Below are 19,786 nucleotides of genomic sequence, written 5' to 3'. Positions count from 1 at the left end.
CTAGATTTATGAATGTTTTTTTTGTTTTCAATGTTGGAAATTTGAAAAATCGAATAGAGGTTTAGGTTTAATCTATCGACGATATAGTGTTTTTGTTTTTTTTTTTTTATAAATTCGGATATCCGTTTGGAAATCCGAAATTTCAGATACGGATTCGAATAGAGGTTGAATAGAGGTTATTAGAAACTTTTTAATTATATATTATATTGTTCCGTATAGTGTAAGTGCTATTTGGGAAGATCATGGCCATAAAACACTTTTATTAGAGTTTGTATTGATACATATAACCAATCAACCCTTTTATTAAACCATTTTCAACTTGTTACATAGCTATAAAACCCTTTTAAGAGTTCTTTTATTTTATATCCTTTATTCAGAAATCCCGATCCAATGTGCTAATTGAAGCTCAGTTGACCATACTTAGGTTGTTGACCCGGTGTGAACAACCCAAAATGTCTCTCTACCTCGTTCCCAGGTTTCCTGTTTTCATCAAACATTGCAAACAAATATGTCTCTATAGATCTTCCACGTTTCAATGGTGTCCCATTTGTCCCTCTAACATGTGCTATCAAGTTCCTATAATAAGTTCCAGCATTTTGTACCGTCGCTACCGGACCCCCACTCGAAGGCCACCCGCTCTCGGACACAACAATCTCCACATTCGGGCCACCAAGGCGCGCTTGAGCCGCGTAATGAGCGTCTAAGATGGCGTCAAAAAGGTTGGAATATTGTAAACCGTTGTTGTTGTCGCGCACCACTGTCCCTGGTGCGGTGAACAACGCGTATGGGAGATTCGAACCCGGGTCACTAAAGTATGGGTAGATATTGGCTAGCATTGGCAAATTGTTTTGTGCTAGGAATTGTATTATTGGTTGTATAAACCCTCGGACGTTGTCGTTAAACGCGCCATCGCTTGGTGGAAACGACTTCCCTAAAAGACCGGTGTAGGTCGCGGTAGACACCTTAATTTGGTTACCGAGGCCCGCATTTCGAACGGCCGTATGGATGTTTCGCATGGCCGGGAGTACGTATTGTACGTATCGACTGTTGCCGTTATTTGGATCGACTTCATTTCCAACGGCTATGTATCGGAATCTTACGTTGGAGTACCTTTGGATGTTGTCTCTAACCCATGTGTTTGCATTATTTTGATCGTTAAGCGATTGTAGGGCGTCGTTAGGGACGCCAATCATGAGTTCGATATTGGTTCCTCTTAGTGCTTCCAAAGTAGGTTGATGGGGATCATAGATCCGCATCCTGGTTATGCCGTTTCGTTGGTAAAGGCTAACCACGTCGCGTTCGGAGGGTAAGCCGTCGCCGTTTCGGCCATAGCATACGCCTACGGCTTGTGCATCTATATTTAAACAAGTAAAAATAAAATGAGCAACATGTTATTAACTTTAGTGTACAAACTTATAACAAAACACACAAACATGCATATAAAGATAAGAGAGCTAGCTAACCTTTGACTATGAGAAGATTTATAAGTAGACCAAGTAGTAGAAGCTTGGATGCCATAACTTTTGGTATATGAAATTTCTCTTGGGATCTAACCATATATATATTGGAAATAGTTACATGAATGGTGCCCAAGATTTGTTTAGTTTATGAATTTCGCCCTTAAGTACTTTAAATTTATTTTTGGTGCCCAAAAGTTTGATATTTTATCATGGATTTAGTATTTAACTAGGTCGTCAAAACAGATGTTAAAATGACAAGTATACCCGTTTAGTTAAAAGAAAAACAACAAAACGAAAAAACCTAACGCTATACCCATCTTCCTTCCTTCTCTTCGGATCCCCACTCTCAACCGCAGACAACATGCGCACTATGACGATGATAACCACTCACACAACCGCTGGTGATGGTGGAGCAGGCGATGGGTTGAAGGTTGTACGTTGGTGGTGGGCGACGACAAGTGGTTTGGACTCTGGTGACTAAGGGACGTTTTATGAGGATATTTTTATTTTTTTATATCTTAAAGTAATTTTTGACATCTGTAAGTTTATCTTTAAAATCCATCAGTGCGTGACAAAGTGTCGAATCTTTAGGATCAAATGTGTAATTTCATGTAACTTTGTTCTTAAAATAGGCCGGTCAAAAATAACTTGTATACGTAATATATATTTATTAACTTATAACGTTTAATGGATGTAAACAACCTGTCACACAAGCTATAAGAAATTTCCACACCACAAGTCATTAAGTCGTCTAATTATTATTTGAGTCACTTTCGTCATTGAAAAGTCTTTTTGAGTGTACTCAAGAATTTGATGAATTTATTTCAGGCTGCATTTAACGATTTGGTTGATTAACATTATAAAATATATTGTTTAGTAACAAATATTTGATTAGAAGTTAAAAACTTATAAAAACTACTCATTTAACAAAAAAATTTAAATGAATTAGAATATTTTTTTAAAGATATTATAGAAGTCAGCATGTTATACTTTTTGTTTCGGTGAAGCTATATTTAGTTATTATGATGCATTTTCTGTTTTGAGTTTGTCAACACCTCTTATATAAATAGAGTGTCGTGCTTCATTTGCATTATGAAAATAGAAATAAAAACACAGATTCTCTCTCTATATATAATATAATAAAGAAAGTGTAATGTATAATTATTGGCCTTAAAGTACGATCGTACGCGATGTAAATTTCGCATGTTATAATCTTCAAAAACGAAAACCCGCATATACAACAGACATACAAATCACCCAAATCCGCATGTTATAAACATATCAAATCCGAATGTTATATTCATCACGTATGAACAAAAGCCGCATGTTGTAACCTAAATCCGCATGTTATTTTTTCATCCCGTATGCAACCTACGTTAAGGCCAATTGTACGTTAACTAACCCCTAAGGGGGGACGGGGCGCCCCGTTATCATCCATCCACCACGCGTGGATTACCGTGGAACACCGCCGCCGGTGGTTGTTTTCACACGTGAATCCGCCAACGCGTGGCCACTATCACGTGAAGAAGTTGCTGAATGTTGTGTGAGAGAAATTGTTGGGTTGTGAGGGAAATTGTTGGGTGTGGTGAGTGATGGACATTTCCATTTTCCACTAAAATTCATTACTAGTGATGGAATAATGTTTGATGACATGACGGAACTTGATTGGATGTTGTGAGTGATGAGTAATGGACGCCCCTGCCCCTCTAATATAATATTACTGAAAGGAACAACCCAAAAACAATTGCTTAAAATGATTTTTTTTAAACATGTAACATCAACTACGAAACCTTTTGAGATGACTATAAAGAGGAGTGTATGTAACATAAGTCAAGTACACCATACAAAAATCTAAAAATCATCTTAAGCGCATGAAGAGATATGGTATCGAACCCTTTAATTAGGGTTGGGTATAATTCATGGCGTCCGGATCTTGGGATCTAGACTATGTTGGGGGCATTGTGGAGCACTGCTAAGTGCTAAGGAGGCAAGCTTCACGAAATGCATGATAACATGATCAATAATCTACGTAGAGACGTCAACAAAAAGACGGTGATCCTCTAAGCAGGCTCACCGTTCTTTGACATTAACATGCAACAATACCTAGTGTATATATATATAGGGTAAGGTTCATGCGAGAACCACCTTTATTGCGAGAACCAACGTGAACACAACCTAAAATAGCTAAAAAAAACCTTAAAAAACCTAAACCCCCCCCCCCTCCCCCACCCCCCAAAAACCTAAACCCCCCACCCCCAAGCTAAAATGCTAAAAACTAAACCCCTAAAAAACCTAAAAAAATCTAAAAAAAAAATCTACAAAAATTTCTTTTTTAATATTTTTTATGTTAAAATCGCTACTTTTAGTAGCCAAAAAAAAAAATTTTAATTAAAAAAAAATTTAAATTAGAAAGAAAAAATTTGGGCTACTAAAAGTAGCGATTTTTTTATAAAAAAAATATTAAAAAAAAAATTTGTGTGTTTTTTAGCTATTTTTAGGCATTTTTTGGTTGTGTTCACATTGGTTCTCGCAATAAAGGGTGATTCCTAACGGATCTTTATCCAATATATATATACACACACTAGTGACCTCATACAAATCAGATGATTCAATCTCCCAGTCCCACAACTCTATGTATCTATCTTACATGCTATTTTTTCCCAATAATAAGCAAGTGCTTATTTATTCACCTAGCATATCGAACATGTTAGCTTAAAGCTAAGTAAGTACTACACATATTACTAACCATTATATTAACTAAAAATCAAGGAAGTTCAACATTAAGTTCATCGTAAACCTAAGGTGAAGTAATGGAGGACACAACAGAATCTACTCGTCACTTTTTTATGGCTCCTCTAATTAAAACGTGATATGTTTGTAATTTAATCATAATAGCGGGTTCAACAACATGGTTAGCACGCAATGAAGGGGGATAGAATAGATGTCATAGTTAGGGTTTTTGAGTAAGATGACCAGCCATTTGTCTTCTGGAACGTTAAAATTATAGATAACTAAAAGAATAGAGCCTGACGATAAAAACCAAAACCTGAAACATATGAGACCAATACTTGGGTATGAGATTGAGTATCGGAATAACTATAAAATTTGTGTGGCACTGCGACGAATATAACATTAAATGAGACCCGCAGGATAACCCAAAACCGATCTCATGGTAGCTTTGAAATTAAACATATTATTATATTACATATTATATTATTAAATTTATAATAAATAGTAATTTTAAGTTGTAGAAAGTTGAAATTGTTAAAATTATACTTGATTATTTGATATTTTCAAATAGGAATATGTGGTGAGTTTGACATACGATTTTGGGTAATTCAACATTAATTTATAAAAAAAAACCCAAATTACCCACAAGAAACCTCGAATCTTGGGGATACCGAGTAATTGTGAGTATCCAACATATAGGATATGAAACTAAAACTACCAAAATCCATCCTAAACCAACTCATTTATATCTCTAGTTTAAATTCAACTAATCGCCAATTCGACAAGACAATTGTACTTAGTGGCGGAGCTTGAACAAAAATTCAGTGAGGACCAAACGCTCAAATCCAAATCAGTTGAGGCCGGACTCTTAAAAATCCAATATTTTACACTACAAAATTTTATTTTCGGTATAACTAACACTACGAACAAATCAGTGGAGACCAGGACACCCCCGGGCCACCAATCTTCTATAAGTTAACAAACGAGTATCTTGAATATCTTATTAAATAAAAATATTTTCTTTTATTTTCGAATATATTAATAAAAATTGTAAATTTATCTAAGGCCTTGTTAAGTTCAAACATGCGAACCAATATTTTCCACATAATGGATTAGTTATTTCTCCAACTTAAACTGTTTTTCCCATTGAAACATGAACTTAAAGGATGAAATTATAGTAAGCGAACAAGTCATTTGATTAAGGTATTATCACTGGTGAACTCAAGAATTATTTTCTGGGTGTGCGAACGAAAGGTTCAACCAAATTTTCAAGGGGTGCAGTCAGGATTTTTACCTCGAACAAACACAAAAAAAAAAAAAAAAAAAAAAAAATTTCAAAGGGTGCGCCCGCCCACCCAAGCCGAAGCTTGGGTCCGCCCTTGGGTATTGTGTTCAAACATTTTATCCAACGAGTTATTATGAGTTTATGACCCACGCATTATGGCAGTACTATCAAATTATACCAAAGATGAATGTAAAAATGTTGAACCAAAATGCGCGTTACAAAGCGTTAACTCGTCAAATTTAAACTGAGACGTAAAACATTATCGTAGAAAAAATTAATTTAGGCAAAAACGATAACAAAACAAACCTAAGAAATTAATCAATATTTTATCCAATATTTATATCGGATTTTATTAGATGGCTATTGATATGGTCTTACATGCATTGGCGGAGAATAGCGGAGACGATTTTTCACGCGTCGTGTTATTTTTACAAAAAAATTCTGAAAAAAAATGTTTTTCGTAGTGTAAAATATTGTAATTTTAAGTGTCCAGCCCCACCGATTTGAATTTTTAAAGTGTGGCCTCTAAGTTTCCATTCAAGCTCCGCTACTGCGCTTACATCGACGTCTTTTACGATATTATACATCGACGTCTATATAGTCATCCGCAAATCATTCTTGCAAATTAAGAAAAACATTATAAAATAAGGTCTTAAGTCTTGTGTTGACATTTTCTCATACCACGTGACAAGTGATAAATTTTCTCATTCTATGTATGTGACACAAAGACAAAATACTACTTTGGGTCCTGCCTAAATGTAAAATTTGTCGCTCTCGATATAGACTACATACAAACAATTATCTATACCTAAATTTGAATTTTCAAGCTTCCGATGGCAAAATAAACAAATATGTTGATGTATTCTATTATAAACAAGCTTCCGATGGCAAAATAAACAAATACGTTAATGTATTCAATTATAAAAATTCATCATTGTATCTTTTTTCCGTTGAATTTTCAAGCTTCCGATGGCAAAATAAACAAATATGTTGATGTATTCTATTATAAAAATTCATCATTGTATATTTTTTTCGTATATTACAATATACGTGGGTTATATACAGTAAAACCTTTATAAATTAATAATGATGAGACTGAGATATTTTGTTAATTTAGCGAGATATTATTATATCGATAAATTAATAAATTATTAATTTAAAAAGTTGACTTATAGTCATGAGCAACTCTCAAATTAATGCATCGACCTTCAAAATTTCAATGTCCGTTCACTTTACCTATTTGAATAAAACAGAAACAAGGACCTTCAAAATTCTCATGTACATTCAAACACTCTTAAGAGATCATCGGAGTTCTTATCGGCTAACTTTGACAAAGATGGATCTTACAAGCGTCACAAAGCAGCCAAGTATTTAGACATGGAGAAAGTTGTTTATGAATGGTTTCTCCAACATCAAGAGCGTGTGAATATAACAGGAGAGCTAATTATAGAGAAGGCGGTTGAGGCGTTGAAACTTTTGTATCCACAGGATTCTTCTGAACATAAACTTTCACAGGGCTGGCTTTAGAAATTCAAGTTAAGGCATGGTATCAAATCGTAACACCGATTCAGAGAAAGTGGCTCAGTCGACACACATGACATGGAGAATAAATTGGAGTCTATAAGGGGAAAAATTAATCAATTTCCAAATGAAAGACGTATTTAATATGGATGAAACTGGGTTGTTTTACAGGTTAGCTGACCATTCACTTGCAACAAAACAACTTGAAGGTAGGAAACAGGACAAGGAAAAACTTATTGCAATGAGGATGGCTCCGAAAAAAATCCTCTATGGATCGTTGGTAAGTATGCAAAGCCACGTTGTTTTAAGAATGTCAACATGAATAACCTAGATTGTGAATATCGTGCCAACAAAAGAGCATGGATGTCTGGGTTGCTTTTCGAAGAATATATTTGTTGGCTAGATGATCAAATCCACGCAGGGACGGATCTACATTGATCCATACGGGTTCGCCCGAACCCACTCGGTTTCAAATTATTAGTGTTATTTTTAATAGAAAAATCCTAATGAACCCATAAATTTGTTTTGAGATGAACCCATTCATGAATTTGAGGGATGGCTAGGAGGTTGAGGCGCTGCATTTGTAAGGCTAAGTCTCCGGTTCGATTCCCTTCTTGAGCATTATTCTGCTTTTATTTTTTTATTTTTGTTTTTTTTTTAATCTAAAATCCATCTAGGGTTTTATCATTAGACAAGCGGCGCCCAACCCCAATATACCCATTATCAAAGAACGCACAACATCATCAGACCTTTTATTCTTTCAACAAGTTTCGGTCGAAGATGTTATGCAATGTTTTCAAAAGATGAAAACCCGTATGGAACAATTATAGGTAATATTTTTTTTAATTTGTAAGAACCGTCGTATTTGTATTACATTTTTTTTATTTTTAATGACCATGTTTTTTTTTATTATTGTATCGTATTTTTATTATATGATGAATTTTACCCGACCCGAACCGTCCAATCGGCCGAATTTTTTTTACGTTCGGTCCTATTATATTAGAGTATCTTAAAAATTGAACCCACCGAAAAAAATTCCTGGATCCGCCACTGAATGCACGATCGAAAAATTCTCTTGGTAGTGGATAATTATCCTGCCCATTCAAATAATATTAAAGGGTTGCAAAACATCGAGTTGTTTTTTCTACTACTAAACATGACTTCAAAAATTCAACCATGTGATGCTGAGATAATTAGAGCCTTATAAATGTACTACCGTAAAAGGTTTTATCGTAAGATTTTGAAAGGTTATGAGTTGGACATTTCTTCCCCAGAAAAGATTAATGTCTTAGATGCCATCAATTTGGTCGTCTCGACTTGGAGAAATGTGAAACAAGAGTCTATAGCAAATTGGTTTCGACACTGTAAAATTCGTTCGACTAATCCAACCGGCTCAAATGATTTAAAAGATGTAAATTCTGGAGAAGACATTCGTGAGCTTGAGAACTTGATTACGGGAATGCATTATCGGCACAAAATGGATGTGAATGAGTTGTTGGATTATCCAGGTGAAAATAATGAATGTTACGAGGTTCAAAGCATTGAAGAAATTATGGCGGATACTGTTCAAAATCTGGTTGATGATGATTCAGTTTCTTTGGAACCGGTCACCCGGAAAGAAGCATTGCAAGCGGTAACAACTCTTCACAACTTTTTGTTGCAATATGTTTGAAATGTATTGAATTATTTTTTTAACAGTGTTTCATCAATGTCAGATTGAAATATTTTGATGTGCACTAGTATTTTAGTCGGATAATTTAGAATTAAAAACGAGTATGTATTTTCTAATAAGAAATTATGTACCCGAAAATATACCAAAATCATATGTTTTATAGTTTGTGAAGCATCATAATGATATGTTGAAACAACACAACGCTTCACGAAAGAGTGTCAATCAACGCTTAAAACAGTTGGTAAAATAATTATTTAAACATACCTTAAAATGATATATATCAAATTCTATGTTTTATTCAAATTCAAGATGGTGTAATAGAGGGGAATTGAGTATCTTATCAAAAGAGTGTTTTGATGGATTTTAAGTTTTAACCCCATCCCCATGACTGAATTATGCATCAAGTTTCTACCTAATTTTGTAGTTAAATGGTGGGCTAGATTTTGTTGTGAACGGACAAGTTTAAACGAGATCACTCCATACATGATGAGTTCACGAATCATGATATGACTAGCACCTAAGTGGCTAAACTTACAATTGTATACTTGGCTATAAGCCTTAGCCATAACGAATACTCGTATTTCAAGTTTCTTAACTACTCAGCCTCTTTACCGGCTACGGCTACTGCTACAAACTCAAACTCTATAGTTGAATTTCTTATAAAAGTTTACTTCTTTGAAGATCATGAGATGCCCCTCCCCCACCCTTGTAGGAGAATAATACATGATATAACGAGATTGTGAAATAAAAATTAGTTTATTCTCATGCTTGATTGTTTAATCTAGTATCACTTTTAGCCTATCTAAAAACTTTTAGGAACAAATAAGATTGAAAAAAAAAAAATTCTTTTTCTTCTATTAACTTGATGTTGACTTGTACCAAATTCACATCACCATGTCATCATCATATAAGCAAACAATAATTGCTTTTCCAGGGTGTTAACCTTTGTTATACACACATTTGTTTGATTGGCATAATTAATATTCATTAAACAAGATAATATCATCAAATGTTGATGTCATTACTTAAGTGATTGTATTTGTCCATGAATTACTTAGCTTACACACATTATACTCGTGACTCGACACAATTTCTCAACGCATTTCTTTAGACAAAATCTCCGTTTTTTCCTCTTTTCGGATGGTAAATATTTCTCAGAACATGGAGTGTGAATCAAAATCCTTCTGGCTACTTCATATAGATCTCTTCGTCCAATTCACTATTTAAGAACATTGTTTTCACATCCGTTCAAGAATGTGTTTTCACATCTATTCAGGAGTAACTTGGTTATCCATAATCTCTCATCATCTCATAGATTATTTTTGCTGGGTCGTTCCATTTATCCTTCGTTTTAAAAATAACGAGGCTCACATAGGTTGACAATACTTCAAATGAGCTAAGATATAAATTCATCAATATTTTGTTGACTCTAAAAATCACACAAAATTCGATATTTCCTTTCATAAGAAATTATGCAACTTTTAGTAAAAACATGCAATACTAAATATTAAACATTCATTATAAAATTAAGCATCAAACTTTATTAAGAATCTATGATATATATGTGATTACTACACCAACAAGTATGATGACCATCAATGGCTTTGGTGTATTTTGTAGCAACATTGAAGCTATTGTGAAGAATCTTGAAAATAAGATCACCTAAATTTATCGACCTTTTATATCTCCCCATTGCGCAATATGAACACTTCTATCTTATTTGTTTCCATATAAACAAACTAAAATGTTGAAGTGTTGGACAATAGCAAAAGACGTACTAACTTTGCTGAAAGATGCAAATGAGTCCCTCAAACTCCGGTAATTATCCGCAACATATATATATATATATATATATATATATATATATATATATATATATATATATATGTGAACGACAAACTTGGATCACTGACGGATCATCAGAGCATCCTCGTACCATCAGCGGAATCACCCAATCATATCCATCTCCACTAGGCTACAATGTCTATACACCAATTCCGAAGGAAACCCAAGATCATATCTATCTCCACTAGGCTACAATGCCTATAAACCAATTTAGGAAGAAACCGAATAAATATGAGAAAAAACCCCTTATGGAAATTGAACCAAGAACCTAATGATTTCAAAGCCTTAACCCACACTTAAGACGCCACTAGGCTATAGTGTTACGGGCTATCTGCAACCTATATTGAATTACACTATAAACATATTGTACACTTACATTCCGCTACAATTGCAGCCAATGACTTCGTGATTGAACATTAAGCCCTGATAAGTGATTAGACGAGGAATGCAACAGAGGGTGTTAGAAAAAGTGAAAAAAATAGATTGTGAGGTGTTGGCCCGAGGCCTTTTCAAGTTTTTTGGAGCCTCGAAGCAGATAATAAAATTGGAATCCTTGTAAAAAAAGAGTTCATTTTGATTTTTTAAATATTATATTAACTCTGTGTATGCATAATTTTGATTTTTTTAAATACATATAAATATAATATAGAATATAGCATGTATAATATATATTATATAGTTTCTTTTTTTATCATAATAATATATATTTGTATATTATACAAATATTGTTATATTCGTACAAGTAATAGGCTTATTTAAACTCGCTAACATAAATCAAATATCGAACTCATATTAGTTTAAGCAAGATAGGATATCGAGCTTTTAGCTAGTAATTCACTACAAGATAGGCTCGGTTAAAACTTTTAGTAAGTTGATTTTAAGTAGCTCGCAAATGAATAAACTCGTTTATGCCATAATTATGATTATTGATACAAGTCACCTGCCATGATCCCAGATTCACCAACAGGGCCACATAGCCCATGTTTCTATTAGTTTAACATGTTTTATGTTTCCACATTTTTTTACGTGTATGCATGGTTGTAACTTCACTAGATCACGTTTGAATTCATTCATGTATTGCATGATCTCCATACTTGCAGAACATATTTCTTGTTCAGTTGTAGGAATTATTTGTTTGGGGTGCAACCGTGCAAATAAGGTGTTTAGTCATATTTTCAAGAGATGCGGTCGGATTTTTTTATTAAAATATACACCAATTTTTTTTTGAGTTAAATGGCATTTTAGTCCATTTGGTTTTGGCCATTTTGCCAGTTTAGTCCAAAGATTTCATTTTTCGTCTGTGGTTCCAAAAAGGTTTCACCGTTATTATTTTAGTCCATTGGGTTAACTTCATCCATTTTTTCTGTTAACGAGAAGGGTAATTCGGTCATTTTTATATGTAATTATGTTAACTAGAAGGGCAATTTGGCCATATAAAATGACCGAATTGCTTTTCTCGTTAACAAAAAATAGATGAAATTAACCAGTAGACTAAAATGGCAACTGTGAAACATTTTTGGACCCACAGGAGAAAAACGAAACTTTTAGACTAAACTGACAAAATAGTCCAAACCAAGGGACTAAAATAGCATTTAACTTTTTTTAAAGGGTGCGGCCGCCCATCTTGGCCAAAGGGTGGGTCCGCCCCTGATTGTTTGCACATTCAAATGGTTCTACAAGAAAATAAAAAGAAAATGTAGAAAAACTGGATCGAAGTATATTATGTTCTCTCATCTTTGTTTGGAGTCTAACCCGCTCGAAGGGTTGCATTAATCATGCACTTCTACATTATTGTATATATTTTTTTTATTAAACGCATCAATATATCTATAAAATCTGTTACTTGTTTTTGTTTTTATAGTTTATAGGTATCAAGGAAAAAACGAGGAAAACGGCTAACTTATGAAAAGAGAACGAATACGATGAAAAGTTAAAGATATCGAATCAAAGAATTAAAGATGGATTTGGCATAAAATTTAATAATTAAAATGGTCTTAAGAGGCTAATATTCCAGCCCACATGTTTGAGCCCATGAAGATCTAATTTATCTTCAGCCCAATAAACAAAGTAGAAGAGCCCACATGATGGAGCCCAAGGAAGTCAAATTTATCTTTCAACCCAATAAACAAGTAGAATGGTCGGCTGGTGATGACGTGGGTGCCCGGAAACTCCCACTCAGCTGAGCTGGAGGCGACAAGCAGGAAGCTGGAGCGCATGCGATAGAAGCCGGAAGCTCAACTATACACATCTCAATTTCCAAGGCTGGAGGACATTATCCAAAAGCATATAAAAGTCTCCTTCAGACACACAAATTCTACGAACTTTGAACTTACTTTAAAAAGATAAGGCAACTTGTACATGTTACATCATGGATGATAAGACTTGCCCTAATGGGAAGGTGAGCTGTAAAGGAGTTTGTTCATTAGGCAGGAAACCCTGCCTATATAAGAACATTTTCACATCTCGGTATTCACTCTCACACTCTCTCTAGAATTCTCTCACTACACTTAGACTATCTACAATGCTAAGGGTGCCCTTAGGCGCCCTTAGCTGCCTAGTCAGCTGCCACATCATATCCTCACAAATCCTTAAAGATCCTTAGAAATCCTTAAAATTCATAGTTTCATCTCCAACCATACAAATATCCTTACATATCCTTACATTTTCCACATCATTACCTATTTTTTTTATTTAAACTTAGTTATCTAAATTATTAAAATATAAATGTATTATAATTAAATGATTATACAATCAAATTACGTAAATAAATAATGTTTAAAATAAAAAGTAAACAATATTTAAGAAAACGTATATATATCTTTTATAGATATATCTTTACTTAGAAATCATAATTAAACTAGATTTAAGGCTTGCTTTTTATCAGGATGGTAAATCAATTATTAATTAATAGCTATAAAATAAATTGCATGATAATGAGCTATTAAGTAAAGCTGTAAACAAATCAATTGGTTAATACTATTGGGAAAAAATAAAAGAAAATGAAAAATGGCTCAAAATGGCACAAGAACCCAAATAATGAAGTCCTTGCACAAGGATTTTTCTTTTGGATATACCAAAATCAAATGTTCTCCAATGAGCCCTTAAACAAGGATTTATTCCAAGTCATCTTGGATGAGATTATGGATCTCCCATTGGAGATAGTCTTATTATCTCCAACTTGTGTACTCTTGGGAATCCTTTACTGATTCTCATGCCGAAGTCCAAACGCAGGAGGCCATCTCTTGCGCTAAGGCTAACGGTGCTTCTTTGCTTGCAGTTACCCCGAGGAAGCTTTTAGCTCCCTTGTTTTAACAGCTAGAATAAAGTGTTAATTCTAATTCTTTTACATGTAATTTTAATTACTATGATTCCTTATAAAAACTTGGTATGAGGATTTATAAAGTGACAATGATATTACTTTTGTATTTATGGTTGAGTAACACTTTTCTTTTGATCACTGGTTTGGTTATTTTAGTTTGTTTAACTTTGACGCACCACTTGATGTTTATTGACAATTTGGATACATGTATCTATTCTTGTGATGTTTAACTTTGGTGTATGATGTGTAGTAGATATCTCATTGCTACAATTTGTTATGATTTAAGGTTAGTTAATCACACAACTTCTTGTGATGTTTAACTTTGGTGTATGATGTGTAGTAGATATCTCATTGCTACAATTTGTTATGATTTAAGGTTAGTTAATCACACAACATATGTTATGTCAATGTATAAGTAATTGAATATTAACCATATATTATTTACCAACTTTTGATTGTATGACAAGATCATTATTCAATTTTGTTAATCTTTTTACCCTTAGAATTTCCTTCTTTTACAACTTTATCAAAAATCATTTTTTATTTTTTACTGCAATACCTTTTCACTTTCAGTTTTCTTTTCTTCATCTTTTACAAATTTATCATTTTACGTTTTAATCTAAATCTTGGGAGTTAACACGTGCAACGCGCATGTGTGGCTCAACATTTTTGCGTTATTTCACGATGTGCGGGTCCTAAGTCGACTTAGTTATTTTTTTCTACGTTTCGGTTTAAGTTTTGCAAGTTAACACACTGCAACACGCGTGTGTGGTTCACTGTTTTTACATCGACGTTTTGTTTTGTTTAACTATCCCGCTGCAAAGTGCGGGTCATTAATGCTAGTTTATATCAAAAACCAAGTTAACAAGTGGTTATCCAACTTATTGAATGATGTCCGTGTTTAAACATTTGAACAAGTGTTAATCATATACATGTTAATCCAACACATAGTTTATCATACACCAAAATAATCCCCAAGCACACCTTAATTATTTTAGTTAAGGATCGGACTTTTTTGTAACAACTCTCACTATAATTATTACTTATTATGTTACTTGTCCAAAAAGGAAACCCTAATTGAGAAACCCAAGTAATCCTGCATAACCCCTAAAATTTTCAGAACAATCAGAATCAGGATCAGGGCCCCTAAAACTCAAGGGGGGTAAACCCTAGCTTATGATTATCCACATAACTTGTTGTAGAAATCGAATTTATCATTTTCGTCAACTCAGCTAAGCTAGTTAGGGACGTGGCTACCCTATGGTGTAGGGTGACCCCTCGCGTCACGCGACGCCCCCACGTAGACCCCTCGCGTCACGTGAGGGGATCAAATTTTCAGTATAAATAGAGGGCTTTGAGACTTGCATTTCGGCGTTAGAACGACGTTCAAATTCCAATTATACGCTGAGATATAGTCCAAATACTACAAACATACACGAATCACTAAACGCTGCCGCGATAAACAGGGTAATAACTCGATCGCTATTACGATTCAAGGTCCGATCGATTGAAACTATCCAACGAATGTTTAAGTGCTGCTCAAATTGGGTTTATACTTTGTCATTCGTCGTTAATTCGATGGATGTTTAAGTATTGCACTTTGTCGTTTGTTGTGAGGGTTTAATCTCGTGAATTGTCGTAAATGCTGTATTAGTTACTAACCCAGTTCGTGTGCATTGTTATTTAAATTAGGTTAAACAGGCTAATCAGTAGACTAAACTCCCCCCGCATAAATCTGCAATGTGAGTCACTCTCTTTTTACCAAACTTGCTTTCAAAATCATGTTTGTTTTCAAAGTTATAATTACAGGGATTAAGTCTTTGTAGTCTTCCATTACAGCCGATATGTGGGGTTTTGTATACATTACTTGTTAATCCATCACCATAGGACAACGAGATAGCCAAGGGGTGATATGACCATAGTCACAGACACCATTGGACAATGAGATAGCCAATGGGTGGTCGAGTGACAAATACCATGGATATATTGTTGACATGTAGAAACATTGTAATCGCTCTTAATACTGTAAATTATAACAATGCATCGTTTTAGACAAAAAGAATGATTCACTCAGTATTTCTCCGCTGACAAAACCTTTTTTCAAACATGTTTCAGGTGATTATATGTAATCCAGGAAAAGTGTCGTGAAGCACTACAAGCTTAAGGAAGTGGCTCAATATAAATAAATAAAGAAACATGTTTTGTAAAATAAAGATTTCCCAGTGAAATCACTTTATTGTAAATTACAGGTTTTTTTTATCCCTAAATTGTGTAATAAAGTAAACGGGCATTTTTAGTATTAAAAGATCCTGTATTAAAGACTTCCGCTGTCGCCTAAATTAAATACCACGGGGTTCCTGTCCCGCGGCTCTTGACCGGGTCAAACCGGGGCTAGGGTCGTGACATTTTTCGTGTGGAATGATATTGGCTATTTATTCTTTAAAAAAAACGCAAAGTTAAGGGATCGGACTTTTGATGTGTAAGTACATGGATTGTGTTTTAGAATAATCATATGATTAAGTTAAATTATGTCTATGTAGCTAATTAAACAATTATTATTATTACTTTACTATATATTAATAAACGAATTAAAATGAATAATGATTTTAATATTATAATAATATATAGTTTTTTTAATACTTCTATTATTTTAATATTATAATAATAATTATTTTCTTTACTTTTTAACTTTAATCCTATTTTTATATCAGGGGTTGGGATAAGCTTGGTGTCAATCGGTATCGAACCAGTACTGGTATCGAAAATACCGGTACGGTTCTGTTCAGTATCAGTACATGAAGGTAAAAACCGACACTAATACAGAAAACACCACAAATTGGTACCGAATTGATATTTGAAATCTTTTGGTTCGGGAAATTCAGTGCTGCTACCCGGTACCATTTGCTCATCCCTGATCACGGTTACCGTACGAACAACGGTATCGTACAACTTTTTTTTGTTGATTTTCTTCAACTTTTAATTTCTTCTTTTTTTAGTTTCAGGGGTAGGGATGAGCTTGGTGCCAACCGATACAGAATCGGTACTGATACCGAAAATACCAGTTACGGTACCGGTATATGAAGGTAAAAAACGGTAGCGAATTGGTACTTAAGATTTTTTGGTTCGGCAAATTTGGTATCGGTACCCAGAACAATTTGCTCATCTCTGATCACGGGTTTCATACGAACAACATCGTTACCTTACAACTTTTTTGGTTGATTTTCTTCCGGTTATCTTTTAGTGTTTTTTCTACATTTTCTTTTTTATTCTTGTCAGCAATTCCGTTCGCAACACGCTCGTAGTGATTTCAAAACACATGTAAACACAGACTAAATAACAAAAGAAATTCGTCGCAACGCGGCGAACTTCTTTAAACCTAGTTCATCATAAAACTTGTAACTAAGTTAAATCATAATCAACAAGTCGTATAATACTAACGTAATACTCTTTATGGATATGATACTCTACCTATCCTGATTGTGTAGATCATGTAGGCTTTTTATTATTACTTAGATCATGTATAATGGGGCGGTATATCACCCCAATCTCATCTATAGCGCCTGGGCACACCAAAACAGGCGGCGTTGTGGGGTCTCAAAATGTTGGGGGTGGTATGTTAATCGCGGCGTGAAGGAGAAGAGTTTCAAAATTTTGACCAATCAAAAATAGTTAAGTGTTTTTTTAATTAATTAATAAAAATGAAAATTAATAATTAGGTAATGATGAGTAGAGGCTTTATGACTACGTGCTCTAGTGATATAACGCCCCATAAAGCCCTTATATGACGTGGCGTGCCATTTATCACATAACGCCTTCAAAAAGGCTTTATAACTACACATGTCCTTAACGTTGGTAATATTATCTTCATAGCTAACACTTTATTTTGTAGCACATAAACAAACAAAAAAAAATTATTTAAGAGCATTTAATATTTTGTAGCACATAAACAAACAAAAAAAATTATTTAAGAGCATTTAATATTAAAATAAGTTGAAGTTTTTATTGATACAAGATACATAACATAACAAGGCAACCCTTTATTTTATATACTTGATTTGTTCATCAATGTTGATCGAGTGGTGCTAATTGAAGCTTAGTTGACCATACTTTGGTTGTTGATTTGGGGTAAAAAGCCCAAAATGTTTCTCATCCGGTGATCCACCTTTATTATTTTCATCAAACATTGCAAACAAATAAGTTTCTATAGATCTTCCAGGCTTCAATGGTGTTCCATTTGTCCCTTTAACATGTGAAATCAAATTCCTATAATAAGTTCCAGCATTTTCCACGGTTGCGACCAGACCCCCTTCGGCCGAAGCCCACCCGCTCTCGGACACAACAATCTCCACATTCTCTCCTCCATGTCGCGCTTGAGCCGCGTAATGAGCGTCTAAGATGGCGTCAAAAAGGTTGGAATATTGGCGGCCGTTGTCATTCACCACCGGTTGTGTCGCGGTGAACAACGCGTATGGGAGATTCCTGCCCGGGTCACTAAAGTAGGGGTAGATATTGGCAAGCATTGGCAAGTTGTTTTGTGCTAGAAATCTTATTATCGGTTCGATAAACCCTTGCACGTTGTCTTTAAACGCGCCATTGCTTGGTGGAGACGAGGACCCTAAAAGTCCGGTGTAGGTTGCGGTGGACACCTTAATCTGGTCACCTAGGTTCGCGGCTCTAACCGCATTATAAACATTTTGTATAGCGGGGAGTAGGAAGCCAACGTATTGACTGTTTTCGTTATTTGGGTCAACTTCATTTCCGACGGCTATGTATTTAAAGTTGACATCAGGGTAGTTTTGGACGTTGTCTCGAACCCATGTGTTTGCGGCATTTGGGTCGTTGAGCGATTGAAGAGCGTCGTTAGGGACGCCAATCATGAGTTCGATATTGGTTCCTCTGAGTGCTTCAAGAGTAAGTTGATGTGGATCATAGATCCGCATCTTGGTTATACCATTGTTTTGGTAAAGGCTTACCACGTCGCGTTCTGAGGGCAAATCGTTGCCGTTTCGGCCATAGCACACGCCTACGGATTGTGCATCTACATTCAAACAAACACTATAGTGTTAATTATCTTTCTTATACAAATTTAATACAAACATAAATAATGTTTTTAATTAAAAAAAACAAAGAGAGGAAACCTTTGACTATGAGAAGATTAATGAGTAGACCAAGTAGTAGAAGCTTTGTTGCCATGACTTAATATTTATGAAATTTCTCTTTGAGATCTAACCACATATATATAGAAAAAAATTACACAAATGATCCATATATTATGTTCAAATTGATTTTTGTGCTTATAAATTATAAATTATACTTTCCACCCCAAAATTTTGATATTTGTCACATATTAGATATTTATTTAACAATGAACATTAAAAATGAGTGTTAAAATGAACCACAACCAACAAACATAACAAACACTATATTGCCCGTCAATGGAGGAAGTTAGCGGTGGTGTCGCGGTAAGAAGATGTTCGTTGGGTGTAGAGGGACGGCACAGAAGAAGAGGGTGGAGATTGCAGGGGTGAGTTGTGACCGAGTGTGTTTTGAAGGGTTTTAGTTAATAAAAGTGTAAAATATTAATCGTATTACTCTATTAGTATTAACAAAGTATCAAACTATTGAAATCATAAGTATAGTTTATAATGCTTAGCATAAAATCTAAACCTTAATAAACCACGTTACCTATGATGCTTAGCATAAAATCTAAACTTATAACAAACCACATTACCTATCCGTGTAATTCTTTATAAGCAGGGCCGGCTCAAGGGGTAGGGCGTCAAATTCTAAAAAAAACATATTATATGTAGGTGATCTTGGATTTAATATTATTGATATTGAGATTTATGATCTATGACAAAGATGAATATGAATAATAAGATAAAAAACATTTTTTTTTACGAAAGGGCAAAAATTTTCTATCCGCTTTGGGCCTACAATATTTTGAGCCGACT

At 34.4% G+C, this 19,786-nt stretch overlaps 2 protein-coding genes and 1 pseudogene across 2 annotated transcripts; 1 reads left to right on the top strand and 2 right to left on the bottom strand.

Moving 5' to 3' along the window:
* Positions 1 to 243: 243 nt before the first annotated feature.
* On the bottom strand, positions 244 to 1,543 carry LOC110891378 (glucan endo-1,3-beta-glucosidase-like). The gene is made up of 2 exons (XM_022139076.2): positions 1,464 to 1,543; positions 244 to 1,354 (listed from the first exon to the last, which is right to left on the bottom strand). Exons 1-2 carry the CDS (start codon positions 1,516 to 1,518, stop codon positions 396 to 398), a joined length of 1,014 nt encoding a protein of 337 aa, XP_021994768.1. The 5' UTR covers positions 1,519 to 1,543; the 3' UTR covers positions 244 to 395.
* A 4,288-nt stretch (positions 1,544 to 5,831) lies between these two features.
* On the top strand, positions 5,832 to 8,668 carry LOC110888938 (annotated as a pseudogene).
* A 9,127-nt stretch (positions 8,669 to 17,795) lies between these two features.
* On the bottom strand, positions 17,796 to 19,062 carry LOC110891377 (glucan endo-1,3-beta-glucosidase-like). The gene is made up of 2 exons (XM_022139075.2): positions 18,971 to 19,062; positions 17,796 to 18,870 (listed from the first exon to the last, which is right to left on the bottom strand). The coding sequence occupies exons 1-2, from the start codon at positions 19,023 to 19,025 to the stop codon at positions 17,915 to 17,917; spliced, it is 1,011 nt and encodes a 336-aa protein (XP_021994767.1). The 5' UTR covers positions 19,026 to 19,062; the 3' UTR covers positions 17,796 to 17,914.
* Between the last annotated feature and the right edge of the window lie 724 nt (positions 19,063 to 19,786).

Source organism: Helianthus annuus, chromosome 11, assembly GCF_002127325.2.
Source record: "Helianthus annuus cultivar XRQ/B chromosome 11, HanXRQr2.0-SUNRISE, whole genome shotgun sequence".
NCBI classification, from domain to species: domain Eukaryota; kingdom Viridiplantae; phylum Streptophyta; class Magnoliopsida; order Asterales; family Asteraceae; genus Helianthus; species Helianthus annuus.
This window is presented reverse-complemented; position numbering and strand designations above follow the sequence as displayed.

Bases quoted from the DNA above. Each gene is read 5' to 3' on its own strand.
- LOC110891378 (XM_022139076.2), bottom strand. From the start codon at position 1,518: ATGGCATCCAAGCTTCTACTACTTGGTCTACTTATAAATCTTCTCATA. The intron at 1,355-1,463 runs GTTAGCTAGCTC...GTTTAAATATAG, and splicing joins AAATCTTCTCATAGTCAAAG to ATGCACAAGCCGTAGGCGTA.
- LOC110891377 (XM_022139075.2), bottom strand. From the start codon at position 19,025: ATGGCAACAAAGCTTCTACTACTTGGTCTACTCATTAATCTTCTCATA. The intron at 18,871-18,970 runs GTTTCCTCTCTT...GTTTGAATGTAG, and splicing joins TAATCTTCTCATAGTCAAAG to ATGCACAATCCGTAGGCGTG.